Source organism: Oncorhynchus mykiss, chromosome 26 (genome assembly GCF_057628025.1).
Source record: "Oncorhynchus mykiss isolate SJ-2025 chromosome 26, ASM5762802v1, whole genome shotgun sequence".
In the NCBI taxonomy this organism is placed as follows: domain Eukaryota; kingdom Metazoa; phylum Chordata; class Actinopteri; order Salmoniformes; family Salmonidae; genus Oncorhynchus; species Oncorhynchus mykiss.
Window position 1 is genome coordinate 16,635,873 of NC_143047.1, and position 22,984 is coordinate 16,658,856.

A 22,984-nucleotide genomic window follows, 5' to 3' on the forward strand; every position below is an offset into this window, starting at 1 on the left:
GCCGGTCTGTCATGTCAATGCAGTGACCCACTGTGCTAAGGAAATTCCCAGGATAAAGCGGGAATGGATCTCACGCACAAACCGCGTTCACATTGATGTCGGTGGAATATAAAAATAACATCTAAAAAATGACGCAATATGTTCTTGGAGGTAAGAAACGTAATTATAATTTTGGGCAGTTCTGTTGTACTTTGAAATTCAAGTTAAATTGATACGAGTTATGTCTTATTGTGAATTTGCTTGTCTTCATCTCAAGATGGAAAAAATGACAAGCTTAATACTTTATGAAAACCAGATCTCATTTTATTAATTTATAATTCAACTTCTGTTAAGGTGGTGCATAGTTTGCATACTAATAGATACACAATTTTACGTGGCTTTGTAAATATTATTTGATGAAGACATCGAGGACCAACAGGTTGCAAACAGCAGGAAATACCAACAGCATGAAGATGACGTCTAATACAGTAACAATGTGGTACACCTTTTAATGGATTTAATTTAAATTCGATTGTGTAAGCTAAAAATGACTAGTGGAAATGTTCTGGTGTAGTTTATAAACATCTGGTTATAAATGCATACATGTTGCTAAATAAAATAATGTATTAAATAGTATTCATTTTATTTGGGCTTTTTCTGCCTCTTTTTGATATGTAGTGGTTTAGCAGGCCATGTAATGCAAAGAGACACAGGAAATCTGTTGCTCTCTGTTTTAGAATTTATAGAGACCAACAGATTTCCTTGTAGTCATATTAGCATAGGAATTAGCTGGCGCAGTTCTTTATAAGAGGCATTGCCTTCACTTTAGAGATGTATGTAAACTGGCTAACAACATCATCCCTGACCCTGTAATGTCTAATAACACTAGCTTGAAGCATACTGTATTTAATTTGTGGTAACAGACTGCATAACAATTTTTAATTAGGCTAGTAGCTGTCTTATCAATGGCTGTGTTTCAGCAATGACTAAAATGGACCCGTGCAATAAATTACACCAGGCAATAATATTTTTCCTGATAAGGATCATCGGCTCACTGTCCACAGTAGAGAGCCTTCATCTTTTCCATCCACCATCTGGCCATGATAATGTCTCTGAATGGCTCATGCCCTGGTGAGTCTTGATCAGAGTGATGGTTCACATTCTCCTTGAAAATATATATATATATTTTTAGAGCTTCTCATTCTCAATCAAACAGATTGGGCCTGATGGATGAGTCATAGTCAGAGACTGTCTGTCACAAAGTGTTTATGTTACAGGACAAGTTACTTTTTGGTGTCTGAAATGGCACCCTATTCTCTTTATAGTGCATTGATTCTGACTAGGGCCCTGATCAAAAGTAGTGCACTAAAGAAGTAATAGGGTACCATCCCTTGGTGTCCCAATTACATTGCTTATAAATCTGTAGTCAAGTGAGATGAGATGAGAGCTGATATCGCCTCCTACACATGTACTAAGCCTCAGGAAAGCAGGAAATGTGACTCCACCGCATTCAGTTCAGTCTGCTGCTCTGGTTTAAATCAAAGCCCATAATTTCCATTTCCAATAGAGGACAATTAGTTAGGATTAGGACCCAAAACATTTCCTGTTTAATCTCATAATGGATGATGGGTGTAGAAACATAATAAATTAAGGGCTGTATTGGCAAATAAATAAGGTAAATAGAATTATGTTCAATGATTCATAATGAATAGGAGAAAATTGATGGTGGCCTCTCTCTCGCTCTCTTTTTCACTCTCTGTGTTTTTCAGTCACTAATGTAATTGAAACGTAACCCCTCCTGTGTCCAGTCCACCTGCAGATTCTGCTGGCAGTGGGTCTGGCAGTCTTCTGCTTCTGCCTGGTGCTGGGCTGTCTACTGTGTTGGCGGAGAGGGAAGTATCATCCACCAGAGGACAAAGAGGCAGCAATATCCCCTTCCTCAGCCACTTGTGAACGGGTTACCGTGTCCCTGACCCCCTCCTCTGGCACCTTACCCATCAAGCAGCAGTATGAGGAGCTAGACGGGGATGTCCTGGACCTCCCATCCCCCAATAGCAGCTCCTCCCCCTCTGAGGATGACCTCACCGCCCTGCCCTTTGAACCTCGCCCCAGGTCGTCCTCCTCCCAGCTGAGGTCCTCCCCCAGGTCCTGCTTTCCCATGCGTCGCCTCAGCACCCCGAGTGTGTCCTCCTCCTCCCACTACAAGCCTTCAGGCCATGGCCGTGCCTCCCTGCCCTCTATCTCCAAACTGGGCCTGGTCTCCAAGACCCGTCGGGCGCTGGAACGCCGCTGCACCGTGACCGGTGACAACTTCCTGTACAGCGAACAGAGCCGCCTGACCAACCCTGGCAATGCCATGCAGTCTCCTGGCATTCAGGGGGAGCTGTCCCAGCCACAGTACGGCTCCAGCTCCCTATCCATCCCCACCAAGCCTGCTCCTCTCCTGCACTTCTCCCTGCTCTTCTCCCCGGCACGGGGCACTCTGACCACCAACATCATGGGCCTATCCGGGGGGGCACGGCGGCGCAGTGGGGTGTTCGTACGAGCCAGCCTGCCCCCGCTCTGCCCCTCACCCCAGCAGGGGGCGTCTCGGCGGCTCAGCCTCAGCCCAGAGATACAGTGCCAGAGCCTTGTGCTACAGGTGGGCTCTGTGGAGGAGCTCCGTGCCTGCACCCTCCGGCTGGCTGTGTTCAGCAGGGACTTCTCAGGCCTGAGAGAGACAGCGCTGGGGGAGCTGGAGATGCCTTGTGGGGAGATGGACTGGGAGCCAGACACAACTGTCCCCTACACCAGGGAGCTCACCCCCACCAGGAGTAGGCTGAAAAAGGTAACACATTATGCCCATCATTTTACAAGCCTACGGCACTATCATAGAAATAGAACAACAAGATAGATATACTGTATAGTCATTCTATTTCTATGGGCACTATAGCCTCACAATCACTATCTAAACATTTCCCCACCATCTTAGACCTCTTTTTTCAGTTAACTTTAAGCACAGAAAAACTACACACACTGGGGCTATGAATAGTCCATATCGTGTTTTATCTATGAGGGAATGTGTCAGGCTAGTCTAATCAGAACAAGGTCTGGGCCATTAGCAGCTTTTCCACTGTTGTTGGACATGGTGACATTGTAGTTTGTGACTGGAGAGCAAACATGTGGAGTGCAGTGAGCAGTGGGCCTTGTCCTCTGTGGTGCTGTGGCGGCTGTGCCAGAAGGCATTACTGACAGCCTGAGCTGGCGAGGGTGTGGGTGAGAGGGACAGAGCTAGACCTCAGGCGCTGGGCTGAGCGAGCATGGTGATGTATGAATGGACATTATGTAGACACCATGTCTTATCAGTGGATCTCTGCGTGAGGCTGGGTGGCAGCATGCAGGCACCTCTGATCTCAGCTGCAAGGCACAGAGAGATGTCATGCATGCTGTACATGTATGAAGCTCAATGAGTTATCACCCAATGAGAAAACGAATAGAAGTAGAGAGACGGTAGCTGATAGGTGGTGTGATGATGTAGTTGTGATCTCTAATGGTACTGTAGTGGTGCAATGAGATCAGATGAAAGTTGCCATATTACTGTAACCCGTTAGCATTATAACACTATTGTTGACATGATGTGGGAGGCCAGGGACTGATGTGGCAGAGTTTGTAGCTGGTGCAGAATACAGACAGGATGGTCACTTTAGTTTGTGACGTCCGGAATCAATGGGTTTGTCAGCCCACTTACAGGTTACTCAGCATTTGACTGTGCAATGTCATACTTTAGCCTGATGGGACATACTGACTGAGAGACAGAGCAAGTGATGTCTCCCTTGTTGGGTGATCTCCCATTAGACTCCACTGGTCTCACAAACACAGGCAGGCTTACAGCTGCATGCTCACTAGGTCTGGGCCCAGGGTGCTGTCGGCTCTAAATAAGCAACTAATGAGATTCGTTGTGCTTTTTATGTCATGAATCTCATGGAAACCTCATGGGGTAAAAGACGAGATTCTTAAGGATGATAATTTAGCGGCAACAACATGTCGTTCTTTTTACGCTGTGTGTTCTACTTTAGTTACCTCAGGACACAAAGAAGAACATGTGCTTAATAAAACAACAACACACTGTGCTCGTCTCTTCTTCCTATTAACTCAGCCTCTCCCCTCCCAGAGTATGAGTTCCCAAGAGACGTTAGGTCGTAGGAAGAGTTCGGTCTGTGCTGCTCCACGGGCCCTGGGTCAGCTCTTCATTCTGCTGCAGTACCAGACACTGGCCCACCGCATCAAGGTGATGGTCCGCAAGGCTGAGAACCTGGCCAAACTCTCCCGGATGCCAGGAGCAGCAGGTATGATAGGTCCATTTAGCTTTCATCCCAAGCAACATACAGAACTGTCGACACTGACAGTGATACACATGCAGGAATCAATACCACAACTCTGGTGTTGCCGGCACTATGCTTTAAGCCACTGAGCCATTATTTAGAACCAGAACCACCCCAGTCAAGCCCTCAACCTCACAATCCCATATCCAGTCCCAGCCTTAGTCACAGTCAGTCATATTCCCAGGCCCCTGCAGCCCTGATTGAGCTCCTTATGAGATTACAGATACTGATGGGCCTCCTGTCATTTCCCCTCTCTCTCTCGCTCGCTCTCTCTCCATTTTTCATATTGATTGTAGCTCTCATGTCCCTACAGATCACTACGTAGTCATCAACCTCCGTCAGGATGGGAAGGTGATCAGTACGAAGGAGACCAAAGGGGCGGGGGGACACAACGCTGTGTGGAACGCTCCCTTTCTCTTTGACCTGCCTGTTGGTAACATCACTCAGCTGCCTCTTGCTCTGGAGTTCATCATCATGCAGGTAGGAATGACTCAGTGGTGAAGAATTAGGAGAGTGCAACCATGGATAATGTAATAACAGATAATGTAATTACTTGTTTGTCCACAGTTTTTATTACATCCTCAATTATGTCTTCCATCAAATGTATCTTCTGTGCATTTGCGTCTTACAACTATCTGTATGTTATTTTTCTACAAAAGACATGTCTCAGAAATGTCTCAGACTACTTTAGTGTATATGGTCAGAGAGCAACCAACAATAGAACTATCTTTTCAACAGGGGCGGCTCTACACGAAGAGCAGCATGCTGGGCCGTGTGTTGATTGGCTGCGAGGCCCCGGAGGCAGGACAGGGACACTGGAGGGACATGTGCAGGCAGGGACAGGTGGAGACAGCGCACTGGCACCCCATCACACCAGCAGTCTTTTAGGACTTTATAGCTGACCTCTACCTGTGTCAGGAGGGTCAGGACGTTGCTGGAGAGAGGACAGGTGATAGAGGGCTTGCCAGACTAATGGGACACGCACAAAGGACGAACAGCAAATGGACTATCAGTGGTGGCACCTGTAAACATATTGTGATGTCATTGCATTTAGACCTGTGGTACCTGATACTTACTGTTCCACACTGACCTAACAGTGAGACACAGGCCACAGGACTGACTGCCACTACTGCTGTATGATACCAGTTGCATGCATTTGTGTTATGTGTTGGTGCTGTTTGTATCATAGAGGACAATCTGTCAGTCCCACACATCTTTAAAGCTGGAATCCTTAATTGAAACAACAGCAAAGCGGACACCCCACCTGTGTTTTGGTAAAAGGCTGAGGGATGAGCCTGGAGAAAGACAACCGCTCTCAAATTCATAGTCACGACTTAACATCCATGATATCAAAATGATAGTTTTAACCATGTTTTGAGGCTATACAGTGTTTGTTTACATTTACATTGTTTACAAACACTGGAGTAAAATAAGCTTGTATTTTGGGTTCTGATGGAGTAGGACAGTTTAACTAAGCTCATGAGGCATTACCAAGTTAGATTTTTCAAGAATCAATGGGTATATACTGTATCATTAATTTATACGTCCAAAAATGGGTGTAGCAACTAAGGATTCCAGCTTTAAAGACCATTGTCTGAATTTGCTCTACTGTCAATGATTCTTAAGTCATGGCCAAAACACTTCTAGTTGTGGTTTACTGTGACGTTCTGTGTCAGTATTTGTCCCCAGCATTGATCTCTGTTTGCTTTGTTTGTGTTGTGGTACTTGTGGTCTGAGCTACTTGCATGATTGGGATCTTTGCCAGACATTAGCGTGATTGAAAAAGTGATATTGACCGTCATGCGCTGTACTCTGTCATGGACTACTCATCCACCATCCACTGTGGCAGGATGATAACAGACATATGTGCAGTACTTGTATAGGTGTTGGCCTGAATCATTACATACCATATATCTTTACCTGGACATAATCAAGCCTGTACCAGAGAAGCCCTCCAAACACCTTCATGAAGACAGGAGTCTGAAAAGCCATTTGCGTACATCAATCAGCCATCAATTGATTACTGTAACTGTGTAGGCATGCTTTTTAAGGGACTTATACTTGATACATTCTGTCATGGGACTTTCAATTCTTTTAATCAGCATTGACAAATGAAATGGCTGTCTTGTCTTGCTAAAACTGCATATTTATGCTTTTTAACAGAGAAAGCTCTCACAGTTGACATGTGTCTCTGAATGAAAGTGATGTGATGAAGATACCATAGGTTCTGTCATATTTATAGATAGTATATGTCCCATGCACTAGAATATTACATGTACCTAACATTATTACAAAAAAATACCACAGTTGACTAGTGGAGTAAAATGCCTGATATGGAAAGACTTGTAGAACTCAATCTTCAGTCGTTGCCATTGTTTCTTATGTATTTCTGATGGCATGCCCTTTTGATGGTTATAAATATCCATATGTAACAGTGTTGCTGCCGTCCCTCTACTTGCTCCAACCTGGGCTCGAACCAGGGACCCTCTGAACACATCAACAACTGCTTCGTACGAACCATTGTTAGCTATCGCTCCACAAAAGCCATGATGTTTGCAGAGCAAGGGAAACAAGTACTTCAAGGTCTCAGAGTGAGTGACGTCACCGATTGAAATGCTACTAGCGTGCACCGCTAACTAGCTAGCCATTTCACACTGGTTTCACACGTTGTGTAACTGCTGCCCTTTCTACTACTGGATGTGTCACTGAAATCATGGTCCCGGATATCAATTTATAGCTCTATCACTTATACAGCACTTATATTGAATGTGACAGACAGGACATCTTTACTGTTGAATGGTCTATGATGGAGTAGGAGTTGAGAGTTAGAAGAAAATATACATTCCATATGGGTTTAATCTAGTAGAACTAAAACATGCCAATGTAAACAGTGCGATAAGGTTTGATCTGTGATTTCTATGAAAGCCCTTCACGTGATACCACAATGGCATTGTTTCATTTTTACATTTCTCTAATCTGCCACTTTCCCAGACAAGGTATCTTAATGGGTGTTTGATCATCTGTTCTCATTCCCTTAAATCTGTGTGAACCCTTGCTGATCCTGCACAGTAGAAACATACTGTTGCCTGCACTACATCTAAACAGGAGTACAGGTTTCAGGATTATGGTCAAATGAGAGAGATTCACAGGATTTGAGAAAGTAGCATGGAGTGCACATACCTCCAAAAGGTTTTGGATATCTCTGCTTATTTGTCAAGCCAGTATCAACTATTGCTGAAGGCTAAGTCACTGTCACCCTCAAGAGGGTTCACCCATTAAAACAGACAGCAAAGAAGGAAATGTCTTCAAATTTAGCTCTAAGAGTCAACACACTCATATAACATACAGTACGTCATGCCCACCTTTCAGTACTCTCACATTGCGAACATCACCCATATCTATCCATAGCAACACACCAATTATCATAATTTTGAGTTCTAGAGTGACCATAATAGGCTGTGGATCTAGCTGTCTGTCCATTAGCCAGACTCATACAGGCAATACAGACCGGCTGGAGCTGTACCATACTCTACAATTGTGGACAGGAGGTTCAGCCATCAGTGAAAATCCGAACATGATTTTTTTCACTGCTTGCGAACATCACGCCTATTGATCATGGTTATGAAGCGAAGGCAGAGCAAGGGAAGATCGATATCCTTGGCAAGGCGGGTAAAGACACAGAGGGAGGTGACTCATCTTGAGGGGACAGCTGTTTTTAAGAGAGGTTGCTCCCCCCTACTCCACCACCCCCAGAAAGAGGCTGGTGGATGGAAGTAAAGGTGAGTCAGACTCTCAGGGGAGACCGAGTTAGGCTGAATAGTAGAGGACGCGGTCCACAGTTTTGGTTTTTGGATATTAGGACCCCCATTAGCTACTGCAGATGTAACAACTACTCTTCCTGGGGTACACATAAAACATACAAATACGTAACAAAGTACAGAAGAGTTAGACAAAATAGTTATATACAGGAAAGACACCAAGAGACAGCAAACATTATATTTACACTCTATTCATATATACATATTCTTATATACAGTACAGTTAAATTAGATCTTTAGAAAGAGGTGCTATGATATGTTTTTAAAATATTTTTTTAAAGCCAAAATAAAAAAAATCACACCTCTGATGGTTGAGCATTCCATGAGGACATAGCGACGCATTAAATACGTTTTTGGTTTATAGAATCCTATAGTTGTGTGTCTGGTGGGGTATGTATGTGTTACTGGCCCCAGTCTGTAGCCGAGGTGGTCTGTAACAGTAAAAAGACACACGTTTACGTCTGCAAAATTCTGGCGCTTAATTTATTCTGAAGAATGATGCGCACGCTTGGCCAGAATTTGCTGTTCTGAACTACACAGCACAACAGCGCCATCTATTGGCCTGATGTACTACTAACGCTAAAGCATGTAGAATATACTATTTAGATTAATTAAGACAAATACATAAAGAAATTGGTTTAAAAAGATAAAAAATAATAAAGGGGTGTCTGTTTTTAGTGACTTTGTTTTCAGCTCATTACACGTCTGTTTGAAGTATATGCAGATAGATTATACAAGTGGTTAGGCATTTTCAACACACAAATGTTTCTTAAAAAAAACTAGAAGAGAAGTAGTAAATTTCTCCTCAAACCTCAACCATGAAATACTATCATCCATGTTGTTGATGTTAGTTCTGTGTGTGCAGTTCAGGGCAGTAGCGGTGCATGGGTAAAACCACTGGGGAAGCCAACCTAGAAAGAAATGCCATATTAAAACCTGTGTTGTGATAATTGCGTTGTTTGATCTATAACCTGTTAGTTCATATGCTTTGCGACTGTGATATATAGGCCAAAGGCCGAGACATTCAACCACACCTTTGTTTCATCACAAAACCAGAGAGCAACCGTTGTCCAGTGAAGTCCACAAAGCATATTGCATGTAACAAACAGTTACACGACCTATGGTCAAGCAAGTTAGTGTTTCTGACATTTTCAGACCACTAAACAACTATTGTTTTAACAACCCCGGAGAGTTACAGCAAGTCGCAAAGAAAACAGGAGCTGCCTCCACTTTTCCAGCACCATTTCAATTTCAACATCATCAAGTCACCTAGGCTTAGCCTAATACAGTGACAACTAAAAGATACCAAAAACAATTGAGCCCAATCAATGTAAGCTAAATATGATGTGGCTGTCCATGGTTCTGATTTCTGTGGGCGTATGCGCGTGCTTGTGTGCAAGTAGAAAAACATGTTGACTCACCCTACTTGTAGAGAAACGCCAATGCCATCCTCCTCTCTTTCACATTGAAAAAACGGTCTATCACTATGTCATACAGTACACACTTTTATTTTTTGTTGTCATAGGCTACCTGGCTAAAATTCTTGCTCGCTAGCCTAACTTCCTTTAATGGCAACGTTAGCTAGTTAACATTGGCCTTCTACATATAGCTAGCTACATATTGAACATACCTCTCAGACCAGGGGCACAATGTATGACTAAATGGTTTGATCAGAATCGCTGTTATAATGATTAGCCAGTACAGAGAATTAAGTAAAACCACAAATCCAAATCCCTATCTCCATCCATGGCTAATTTAGCAAAGGGCTAATTTTAGCTAGCTAGCTACCCACTGGAGGACAACAACACAAAGAGATGCAACAATTCAAGTTGTTTCTGTTAATGACGTACACTCTCGATGTGATGTGATTGGAGTGAAGCCAAATCCAAACTGGTTTCCCTTGACACTTTTTTATGGTGTGCCAGGACCATCCACAGTTGAGCTCAATGCTGATTGTCTATTATTTTATACTATTTTATATCAAGGGAGGCCAAATGCTCGCTGACTTCCCTTTCATTCGATACCACAGGAGGCAATGTCATTCTCTTTTTGACCAGACAGCATCAGAAAGATGGCCTACACATACAGAGACAGAGGGGTGCTGTTTCGCTCACTCGGAAGCTTTCTCCAGTGAGATATATTCAGCCTCTTGTGAATTGAAGGACAATTCTGAAACACAGAGTGACGAAAGATAATATTAATAATTTTTCTTAGTGAATTTATTGGGGAAGCCTGACTTCCACTGGCATCCATGAATACACACCACTGGTTAAGGGCAAGGCGTGCTGCTTGGTCTTGAGCCAGCTGCAGCTTTGCTAGGTCTTTGCTGCATCTGACGATATTACTGGACAGGAATCAAGATTGGACAAAATCGAAGCCTGAAGAACTAGCGCAGTTGATCTTTGTGTCAAAAACACAGATCATCTTGTTATAACAGACATACCTCTCCCCAGCTTCACAAAAATTGTCAATATGACTTGACCATGGTAACTAACCATCCAATGGTACTCATAGGAGTTCAGCTTCTTCAACTTGAATGGTCACACCATTTATGCACAACTCCATTTGAGGTTTAGGTCTAAGAGAATGCTTTGAACCAAATACAATGCTTTTGGTTTTAGGTTTATTTAAGACCAGTTTATTGTTAATTACCCATTCTGACACTGACTGTAACTCTTTGGTAAGAGTCTCTGTGAGCTCACTGGCTGTATGTGCTAATGTGTACATTGTGCAGTCATCCGAATACATAGTAATTTTAGCTTTATGTGCCAGATCATTTGCAAAAATAGAGAATAGTAATGGCCAAAGGCAACTGCCCTGAGGGATACCGCACTGTAAATATCTGATGTAAGAGAAGAACTCTCTGAGTTCTATTGGATAAGTAACTCTCCAACCATGTGATGACAAGTGTTGTAAATCCATAACAAGCAAGTTTTTTCAATAACAAATGATGATCAATAACATCAAAGGCTTCACTGCAATCTAGCATTACACCTCCAACTATCATATTACCGTCCATTTATTTTAGCCAATCATCAGTCATCTGAGTCAGTGCAGTACAAGTTGAGTGCCCTTCCATACATGCATGCTGAAAGTCAGTAGTTAACCTTTAAAAAAAAAAGTAGCATTGTATTTGTTCAAACATAATTCTCTCCATCAGTTTACTAAGACCAAGCAGCCAACTGATTGGACGGCTGTTAGAGCCAGCAAAGGGTGCTTTACTATTTATACATATTTTTTTTGCAACATCATGGATGGATGCTGCTTGCTTTGTTCTTACTGCAGAGTGGGGACAGTCTTACAACCCTAATATGCTTATTTGACAATCACTACATCCCAAAAACTTCCACAACCTCGGCACAAACACGCATAGGGGACACAAAACTTCTACTGTGTCTTTGGTGTGATACGAGTCACATTTATTTGCACTGTGTTATCTGTGTCACTTTCATAGGGCATGTAATGAGTTATCAGTCATGCCCTTTTTGGTATGCATTCCATTTCTCTGGAGTCCAGCAGTGGAGAGATGTTTAATAGTCTGTTTAATGTCTAAAACACACACGCTTAGTCTCATAGACATACTGTATGACAGTCTCAATGATGTGATTGTACATGGAATGACTCTGCCAGACAGTATAAAGAGTGATTATGACTAATACATGATGACATATAGCCTGAGGAGGTCAAAGACAGGTTGGGTGACAGGTAGACAGGTAGCCTCTCCCTGTAGATCGAAGGCAGGACTCAATTGGCTGATGACAGCCAGAGGATTGAGGGAGAACTGATCAGAGTATATCAGCCAGTAAGTGTTCTTTAAAGAACAAAGCCATCTACACAGAGAAAATGAGGTTCCAGCTGCCATCACTTACAGCAGGAGTGGGCAAAGGTTTTGGCTTGAGGGCCACATCAGGATTTCTAAATTGTCTGGAGTTTTTTAGACCCCAAATAATCATTTCTAAAAAACAACCACAAAAAAAAGTTTTCAATATTTCTTATTATACAAAATCCCTCGCGGGCCAAACTCTGATTTAGTGTAATCCACAACATATGTCACAATAACTCACAATTGCCCATATATTGATATTTATGTATTGTTTTGGATAGAATTGCCCAAAAAATGGTTATGACATGTTTTGTGAGGGGGAAGTGGGTGTACAGATCAGATCACACAGAATATCCCCCTTTTTAAAAATGGAAAAATATCTTATTTACTGACCTCCTTACAGTAAGTATTGTACTATTTTATAAAAGAGACAGTGGAAAATACAGATAGTAGTAGTAGGGATAAAGACAAAAGGTCTCGAAATCCCGTCACCCAGGGGGGTATGTGTGGTCCAGAGTCAGAAACGTAACCTCTGCACAATACTCCGGCACAATACAGTAGAATCTAGATGACTTGGATTCTGTTGGATTCCCTAGCCATAGCCTCAATCACAACCCTAACTCTAACCCTAGCATCATGTCCACACCACAGTTCAACCCTAACCTTAGCCTCAACCACAAGCTCCACTGTAAAGCTAACCCTAATCCTAGCTTCATGTTCACACCCCAGTTCAACCCTAACCTTAGCCTCAACCACAAGCTCCACTGTAAAGCTAACCCTAATCCTAGCTTCATGTTCACACCCCAGTTCAACCCTAACCTTAGCCTCAACCACAAGCTCCACCGTAAAGCTAACCCTAATCCTAGCTTCATGTTCACACCCCAGTTCAACTCTAACTCCAGGTAGCTGCAGGTAACTGCACCTAACTGTTGTTGGCTCAGAGTGAGAGCATTGCTTGATGTTTGTTCCTTTGATAATTGGTGAAACTGCTGAGAAAACAATGAATATGATTAACTTCTGTCTGAAAGTGAGAGTACATATACATACATACATGTGTGAATGTAAAAATACAAATTAATGTTGGTGAATAGCATTTCTTGCTGCGACTCCATGAATACAAATGATCTGTGAGGCTTTGTGACCACTAGGTGTCATGATTGGCACGGATAAGCAAGCACCAGGCTCAGTACAACATGGAATCTAAATAAGACAATGGACAGAACATGGTTTGTGTTCACTGAAGGTAGCAAAGGGATTTGTGTCATAAGTGATGACTTAGGACCTGTTCTGAATGCTTTGAAATGTCTGTTTCTTGACAGTTAACCTATTATGTGTCAAAATGACTTCGATAATATAGTACCCAATATATTAGGGAGTTCACCTGCAGTTTGATTCATGGTTTTGCTTGGTCCTTTGGGCTGCAACTGCGACCTGGCTAAGATAAAGCAAAGCAGTGCGACAAAAAACAACACAGAGTTACACGTGGGATGAACAAAAGTACAGTCAATAACACAATAGAAAAATCTATATATACTTTGTGTGCAAATGGAGTAAGGAGGTAAGGCAAATAATAGGCCATAGTAGTGAAGTAATTACAATTTAGCAAATTAACACTGTAGTGATTGATGTGCAGATGATGATGTGCAAGTAGAAATACTGGTGTACAAAATAGCAAAAAAAAGTAAATAAAAACAATATAGGGATGAGGTAGGTAGTTGGATGGGCTATTTACAGATGGGCTGTGTACAGCTGCAGCGATCGGTAAGCTGCTCAGATAGCTGATGCTTAAAGTTAGAGATATAAGCCTCCAACTTCAGCAATTTTGACATTTGTTCCAATCATTGGCAGCAGAAAACTGGAAGGAAAGGCGGCCAAAGAGGTGTTGGCTTTGGGGATGAGTTTGATATTTTACTGTCCCAGCAAAACCGTGTGTTGCCAGAACATGGACCAGGTAATTATTGTGTGAATACTTGATACTGATACTTGATACTTGGGTTGATGGATGAGATCAGACAGACTTAAATGGATACAGACTGAGGTTTACATTTTGTGACTGTTGATGGCTATTCCACTTTAATTATATAAGTCTATCCTACTGCCGCTCATGTCGGCCATGTCTGAAATATGAGTCCCCTAAAATGTATCTTGGCCATTAATAATGATTAATTATGTTCAAATTATGTTCAAATTGGTCAAATAGAAAAATGCTCGGTATTATTTGCAACCATCTCATGACCTATTCCCAGACCCTCTGAAATCTAAGGGACACCAATGTTGTTTTTGAGGCTTGAATTATTGCTTGTGCTTCAAACAGAAAAGATATATGGTAAGTTCCCCAAACTACTGTATCCCAGGCATCAGTTAAAAAGCATGTTGACAAAGTTGCTAGTTCTCATAAACCATGGACAGCTACAATGATGCATCATTTAAGCTGCACACATGACATGCAGGGCCCAGGTCTCTTTATCAAGAATGGGAAGACGAGACAATAACAGCACTGTGTTCCTGGCATCTGACAGGGGAGGCGCCCTCATACACACCTTTCTGCCCCCCTCTCTTCACTGGAGCGTCTCCTCCTTCCCGTCTGGAGTCAGCGGTAACAGAGAAGGACTGTTAAACTATCTGAAACTATCATATGTGGGCATCAGCCGCAGCCAGCATCCATGCTCCCAATGGGGGCCTTGACATCACGGGGCAAAACGCAGTACTTTTTGCCATATTCTACGGGAACAGACAGTTCATCCCAAGGCCAGAGGGTCATGATTGACACCAATGACAGGCATGCAATGCACCAATCTGACAACTACCTCTACCACACGCCAGTCAAGGCCATCAATGGAGATAGGGACCTGCACTAGCTTGGGCAAAAGACAACACATAAAAATACAGGCCTGTGCGCTCACTCAGAAACTGAAACTCCAGTTCTTGGTTGTCACATCAACCTGGAATGTGGTACATCAAAAGATAATGCAACAAGTTACACCAGCTCCATTTATGGCATGGTTTGTTTGTATGATTGGCCATCATTCAAATAATATACTTCAAGGCTGTGTCTTTCACAATGATGACGTTTGAATCAGATTGCTGGGTCCCTGTGAGCTTAACTTTTTCCGTAAACCTTTCTATTTTTGTCCTGAACACAATGACTGATGGGATCCAGCAGTAAATGGACAAACACCACTACACACAAACATGTATTTCCTTAAAACATGTTTTACAACACTGTTTTTTGACCCAATGTTTAATTGCCTTTGAATATTAATACACTGCTCAAAAAAAAAAAAAGGAACACTTAAACAACACAATGTAACTCCAAGTCAATCACACTTCTGTGAAATCAAACTGTCCACTTAGGAAGCAACACTGATTGACAATACATTTCACATGCTGTTGTGCAAATGGAATAGACAACAGGTGGAAATTATAGGCAATTAGTAAGACACCCCCAATAAAGGAGTGGTTCTGCAGGTGGTAACCACCGACCACTTCTCAGTTCCTATGCTTCCTGGCTGATGTTTTGGTCACTTTTGAATGCTGGCGGTGCTTTCACTCTAGTGGTAGCATGAGATGGAGTCTACAACCCACACAAGTGGCTCAGGTAGTGCAGCTCATCCAGGATGGTCACATCAATGCGAGCTGTGGCAAGAAGGTTTGCTGTGTCTGTCAGCGTAGTGTCCAGAGGATGGAGGCGCTACCAGGAGACAGGCCAGTACATCAGGAGACGTGGAGGAGGCCGTAGGAGGACAACAAAACAGCAGCAGGACCGCTACCTCCGCTTTTGTGCGAGGAGGAGCAGGAGGAGCACTGCCAGAGCCCTGCAAAATTATCTCCAGCAGGCCACAAATGTGCATGTGTCTGCTCAAACAGTCAGAAACAGACTCCATGAGGGTGGTATGGGCCCGACGTCGACAGGTGGGGGTTGTGCTTACAGCCCAACACCGTGCAGGACGTTTGGCATTTGCCAGAGAACACCAAGATTGGCAAATTCGCCACTGGCGCCCTGTGCTCTTCACAGATGAAAGCAGGTTCACACTGAGCACGTGACAGACATGACAGAGTCTGGAGACGCCGTGGAGAACGTTCTGTTGCCTGCAACATCCTCCAGCATGACCGGTTTGGCGGTGGGTCAGTCATGGTGTGGGGTGGCATTTCTTTGGAGGGCCGCACAGCCCTCCATGTGCTCGCCAGAGGTAGCCTGACTGACATTAGGTAGCGAGATGAGATTCTCAGACCCCTTGTGAGACCATATGCTGGTGCGGTTGGCCCTGGGTTTCTCCTAATGCAAGACAATGCTAGACCTCATGTGGCTGGAGTGTGTCAGCAGTTCCTGCAAGAGGAAGGCATTGATGCTATGGACTGGCCCGCCCGTTCCCCAGACCTGAATCCAATTGAGCACATCTAGGACATCATGTCTCGCTCCATCCACCAACGCCACGTTGCACCACAGACTGTCCAGGAGTTGGCGGATGCTTTAGTCCGGGTCTGGGAGGAGATCCCTCAGGAGACCATCCGCTACCTCATCAGGAGCATGCCCAGGCGTTGTAGGGAGGTCATACAGGCACGTGGAGGCCACACACACTACTGAGCCTCATTTTGACTTGTTTTAAGGACATTACATCAAAGTTGGATCAGCCTGTAGTCTGGTTTTCCACTTTAATTTTTAGTGTCACTCCAAATCCAGACCTCCATGGGTTGATAAATTTGATTTCCATTGATCATTTTTGTGTGATTTTGTTGTCAGCACATTCAACTATGTAAAGAAAAAAATATTTAATAAGAATATTTCATTCATTCAGATCTAGGATGTGTTATTTTAGTGTTCCCTTAATTTTTTTGAGCAGTGTAGATTTGCTGCTAACGTTTATCCAGTTAAATGTTATTGGATTTGGCTATTTCAGCTACACCCTTTGCTGACAGGTGTATATAATCAAGCACACGGCCATGCAATCTCCATAGACAAACATTGGCAATAGAATGGCCTTACTGAAGAGCTCAGTGACTTTTAACCTGGCAGCGTCATAGGATGCCACCTTTCTAACAAGTCAGTTTGCCAAATTTCTGCCCTGCTAGAGCTGCCCCGGTCAACTGTAAGAGCTGTTTTTGTGAAGTGGAAACGTCTAGGAGCAACAAAGTCTCAGCCGCAAACTCTTCATCGGGAGCTTCATGAAATGAGTTTCCATGGCGGAGCAGCCATGGAAACAGCAATGCCAACTGTCGACTGGAGTGGTGTAAAGCTCGCCACCATTGGACTCTGGAGCAGTGGAAACGTGTTCTCTGGAGTGATGAATCACACTTCACCATCTGGTAGTCCGACGGACAAATCTGTGTTTGGCGGATGCCAGGAGAACGCTACCTGCCCCAATGCATAGTGCCAACTGTAAAGATTGGTGGAGAAGGAATAATGGTCTGGGTCCGTTTTAAATGGTTCGGGATAGGCACCTTAGTTCCAATGAAGGGAGATCTTAACGCTACAGCATACAATGACATTCTATATGTTTCTTTGTGGCAACAGTTTGGGGAAGGCCCTTTCCTGTTTCAGCATGACAATGCCCCCGTGCACAAAGCGAGGTCCATATAGAAATGGTTTGTCGAGATTGGTGTGGGAGAACTGGTCTGGCCTGCACAGAGCCCTGACCTCCACCCCATCGAAGCGAGCCAGGCCTAATCGCCCAACATCAGTGCCTGACCTAATTAATGCTCGTGGCTGAATGGAAGCAAGTCCGCACAGCAATGTTCCAACATGTAGTGGAAAGCCTTCCCAGAAGAGTGGAGGCTGTTATAGCAGCAAAAGGGGGACCAACTCCCTATTAATGCCCATGATTTTGTTTGTAATGAGATGTTCGATGAGCTGGTGTCCACATACGCTTGGCCATGTAGTGTATCTAGCAAAGATGCAGCTGGCTCAAAATAGAGCAAGCACACCTTGCCCTTAACTGAACATAGAGAACATGTGAAGCATGTGGGGACAGCAGACTTGGATAAGGAAATATTGAATATGTCCGTAAACACTCCAGCCATCTGGTCTGCGCATGCTCTGAGGATGCGGCTAGGGATACCGTCTGGGCCGGCAGCCTTGTGAGGGTTAACAGTTTAAATGTCTTACTCATGTCGGCCACAGAGAAGGAGAGCACACAGTCCTTGGTAGTGGGCCGTGTCGGTGGCACTGTAATATCAATGCGGGCAAAGAAGGTGTTTAGTTAGTCTGGAAGCAAGACGTCTGTGTCCATGACGTGGATGGTTTTATTTTTGTAGTCCGTGATAGACTGTAAACCCTGCCACGTAAGGCTCGTGTCTGAGCCGTTGAATTACGACTCCACTTTTTGTACTGACATTTCGCTTGTTTCATTGCCTTGCAGAGGGAATAACTACAGTTTTTATTCGGCCATAATCCCAGTCACCTTTCCATGGTTAAATGCGGTGGTTCGAGATTTCAGTTTTGCACGAATGCCGCCATCTATCCACGGTTTCTGGTTAGGATAGGTTTTAATAGTCACAGTGGGTACAACATCTCCTATGCACTTCCTTATAAACTCACTCACCGATTCAGCGTATACGTCGATATTATTCTGAGGCTACCCGGAACACGTCCCCACATGACATGCCACCAGGCGTTTCTTCACCGTCCCCATGTCCAAAACTAATTCATGGCAACGCACAGTATTATACAGAGCAATGAACGCATAGAACTCACTTCCATCTCCAATTACTCAAGCAAACCGCAAAATGACCTTTAAAAAAACAAGTTAAACAAGTTCATGGAACAGCGGTGGGGACACACACATTTTGGTGTATTGTTTGTATGTTGTTGTATTTGAAATTTGTGTAAACGTCGTTGTCTATCAGTGTTTTATTACTTGTCATGTGTTGTGTTTTTGTGGACACCAGGAAGAGTAGGTGCTGCATCAGCAAAAGCTAATGGGGATCCAAATAAAGAAATCAATCTAATATCCAGATGTGAAAAATGCAGGCAGGTGATTCAGCAGGGATTCAGGCCGTTCTCAGTACTCACCCTCGGGGAATGTTGAACTTCATCTCTGTGACTTAATTGCACAAGCCTCTACATTCCAAAAATAAGGCAAAAATATCTCTGACCCGTCTAACCCCGTCTACGTGTCTTAAAGAACCTTAATACCCGCATCCAGCTTATCTGACGCCTGTCCAACAGATTCTCATCTCAATAGATTTGAAATGGGAACATTCTTTCGGATGGTCTGGTAATGAATAAATCTCTTGCAGATGCCTGGTTTCTGGTTGAAATGTCTCCCCAGAGTGACCTCACAGCTCTGACTAGTGCACATGGTGGACCCTGGGCTCTGTAGGGTAGAAGTTAGGGTCACTAACAACGTGGGTGGATTGACATAAGTACATGGATGGCCTCAGACAAATGACACCAAGTGGGCCGAGGAAAAGCCAACACAGCAAACTCGTCTTACCCCCCAAAGCCAAGGAGAATCTGCCTGTCATGGCTATAAATTAACGTTAAAATCATGCTCCAAATAGGGGTCGAGGGGTGAGGTCCAGATAAGATCATTCCCTGATTGTCCTAATGATTCACAAACATGATTTCCCTGAACTGGCTTTGTCATACATATTCTCATCCTTTCTGAAGAGCGGAAATGGATCGCCCAGAGTTGAGATCAATGGTGGGAGGAGTATTTAGTGAGTGTTGGAGCAGGTGCATTGTGAGGGCCAAAGCCCCGTGAAACTATGGGGTTCTCAGAACTGTGAATCACCCATGTACAATCCTGGGTCACACTGAAATAGCCAATTTTGGAAATTTCATCACAGTTTGCTGTAGCTTAGTAAGAGTTGAACTAAATTTAAATATTGGTAGTGTTTTCAGTAGTTCATACATTTTTTTACCATGTAGCAGTGTAGCTGACTACTGGAATTACACACTACTTTTTTTGCAGAAAGAAAATAAAATATGGGTAAAGTAGTAGGCAAGATTTTATTTTTCTAAATCTGACCTGCCTAATTCTCACTTGAAACATTGTGTGTTTTTATGCTAAATTATATATTCTATTTAACATCTGACTCCAGAGTGATCTGACCTTGCAATTTCAGATTTAGGTAGGATAATTTAGTTTGGATGTAGTAAACTACTTTTTCAAAGTAACTTTAGTTTCTTAAGGGTAGCTTTAGTGTAGCTCAACTTCTTCCAGGACATGCTGATTGCTGATGTGCCCTGTAAATGAAAAACAGCCACGGGGACTTGGGGACGCCAATAAAAAAACATTTGTTTTGTATTTATCGCCTGCCAGTCGATAGGGAGTTATTTTTAGGTTCATAGTCCTACAATTATAACTTATATTTAGAATTAATTTCTTGGGATGGGAGCAAGAACTAGACACTAGATATGATCCAAATTAAAATCGGAATCTTGAACTTGCAGTAGGTTTTGATTTCCATTCTGATTCAAGGGATTATTCTCCGAAACCACCAGGACTAATTACTATGAGCTAATGTGGAAAACATTCAGAAAGCACAAAACTGTAATGATATCTTACAGTATTATATAACTTTACAATTAAACACTGTTTGTCTCAACAGTTGCTGCACAAATAATAGTTATTTGTTGTTGCACCTTTTGTAGTAAATCCCCCCCAACCCCAATCTACACACAATACCCCATAATGACAACGCAAAAACAGGTTTAGATGTTTTGCAAATGTATTCAAAATAAAAAACAGAAATACCTTATTTGCTATGAGACTCAAAATTGAGCTCAGGTGCATCGTGTTTCCATTGATCATCCTGGAGATGTTTCTACAATTTGATTGGACTCAACCTGTGGTAAATACAATTGATTGGACATGATTTGCAAAGGCACACACTTGTCTATGTAAGGTCCCACAGTTGGCAGTGCATGTCAGAGCAAAAACCAAGACATGAGGTCGAAGGAATTGTCCTAGAGCTCCGAGACAGGATTGTGTCAATGCACAGATCTGGGGAAGGGTACCAAAACATTTCTGCAGCATTGAAGGTCCCCAAGAAAACAGTGGCCTCCACCATTCTTAAATGGAAGAAGTTTGGTACCATCAAAACTCTAGAGCTGGCCGCCCAACCAAACTGAGCAATCGGGGGAGAAGGGCCTTGGTCAGGGAGGTGACCAAGAACCAGATGGTCACTCTGACAGAGCTCCAGGATCTTCCAGAAGGACAACCATCTCTGCAGCACACCACCAATCAGGCCTTTATGGTACAGTGGCCAAACAGAAGCCACTCCTCAGTAAAAGGCACACAACAGCCCACTTGGAGTTAGCCAAAAGGCACCTAAAGAACTCTCAGACCATGAGAAACAAGATTCTCTGGTCTGATGAAACCAAGATTGAACTCTTAGGCCTGAATGCCAAACATCATGTCTGGAGGAAACCTGGCACCATCCCTACGGTGAAGCATGGTGGTGGCAGCAGCATGCTGTAGGAATGTTTTTCAGTGGCAGGGACTGGGAGACTAGTCAGGATAGAGGAAAAGATGAACAGAGCAAAGTGCAGAGAGATCCTTGATGAAAACTTGCTCCAGAGCGCTCAGGACCTTAGACTTCTTCCATTTTAGAATGATGGAGGCCACCATGTTCTTGGGGACCTTCAATGCTGCAGACATTTTTTGGTACCCATCTGTGCCTCAAAACAATCCTGTCTCAGAGCTCCAAGACAATACCTTCGACCTCATGGCTTGGTTTTTGCTCTGACATGCACTGTCAAATGTGGGACCTTTACAAATAATTTCCAATCAATGGATTTGTAGAAATCAAGTTGTAGAAACATCTCAAGGATGATCAGTGGAAACAGGATGCACCTGAGCTCAATTTCGAGTCTCATAGCATAGGGTCTGAATACTTATGTAAATAAGGTATTTCTGTTTTTTTTATACTTTTCAAAAGTGTCTAATAACCGGTTTTCGCTTTGGTATTGTGTGTAGATCAATGAGGAACATTTGAGAATAAGGCTGTGACGTAACAAAATGTAGAAAAAGGGAATGGTTCTGAATACTTACCGAATGCACTGTTGCATCTGGAGAATTGTGTAACATACAACCAGGTCTCATGTCCTGCTCATCCTCATGTAATAGATTATTTACTAACACAGACAATCTATTTGTGAAATAGTCATAGAACAGTCAATGAACTACAATCACAGCAGTGAACCAGTGAATTTGGATTCATCATCGGCCTGTTGAGTGAGTTTTAAACCACTAACTCTCCTTAAGGGACTGAGGAGTCCCAACGGCTCCATTCCTGAAAATCCAACCGGAACCCCACTTCCGCCTCATCCCTCTCGTCATGGGCGGAGGCGTAAATCCACTCCTCCAGGGGGCAGCTAAATATGGAGAGACCTGCCAGAGAAGCGTCTGTCCAGATGTTAGCCAGCACTGCACCTGCTCGCAGTACAAGCCAGCTGGGAGAGAGTGCTCAGGATCAGGAACACGTCCACAATGTCTTCTAGAGAACTTCAGTTTAGGGCTTTCCCGCCTTCCTGCTGTGGGACAGGTCTCTCCAGGACCAGGAGTGCCTTCGAGTCTCGCCAAGCAGACGCCAGTGGCTCTGTGTTGGGTTTCTCGCCCAGTTCCTTACTCATTGTTGGAAGTGAAACATCCTTGCCAAGCCCAGTTTTGGCTCGGGCCTTATGAACTATCCTGCTGCAGTGGTGTCTGCTTACCTTTCATGAGAAAAGACAGACTATTTTTAACAAGAGGAGAGGTTCATAACAAGCCAAACCTATTTCAAGTGGCTTAGGTTAGGTTCAGGTTTGTTCCCTATATCTTGTGACCTATTATCTGCAAATAAATGAGGTATTTTGCAACCTACAATAGAGACTTACTGGCGCCTGAATATACTCTCATCCCTTTTAGATGTAGGTGGCATCTAAAGGGCTATTATTGTCAGATTGAAAAAAAAAAAACACTCGTCAGAAGCCACATAATTCACAATTTGTAAATTCTCTTAATCTCAAATATGCAGCCGTCATATCTACTGTAAAATAATCACACCAATCATCTGGC

General features: G+C 43.4%; 1 protein-coding gene across 2 annotated transcripts; it reads left to right on the forward strand.

The window, feature by feature from the left end:
- On the forward strand, positions 1-6,776 carry LOC110506486 (synaptotagmin-5). Of its 2 annotated transcripts, none has more exons than XM_021586129.3 (5): positions 1-150; positions 1,788-2,806; positions 4,130-4,304; positions 4,654-4,820; positions 5,079-6,776. In XM_021586129.3, exons 1-5 carry the CDS (start codon positions 129-131, stop codon positions 5,226-5,228), a joined length of 1,533 nt encoding a protein of 510 aa, XP_021441804.2. In that variant the 5' UTR covers positions 1-128; the 3' UTR covers positions 5,229-6,776. The 2 variants fall into 2 exon arrangements, with proteins under 2 accessions (XP_021441804.2, XP_090078396.1); XM_090222270.1 differs by having other exon boundaries at positions 48-150; positions 1,749-2,806.
- Positions 6,777-22,984: the final 16,208 nt, after the last annotated feature.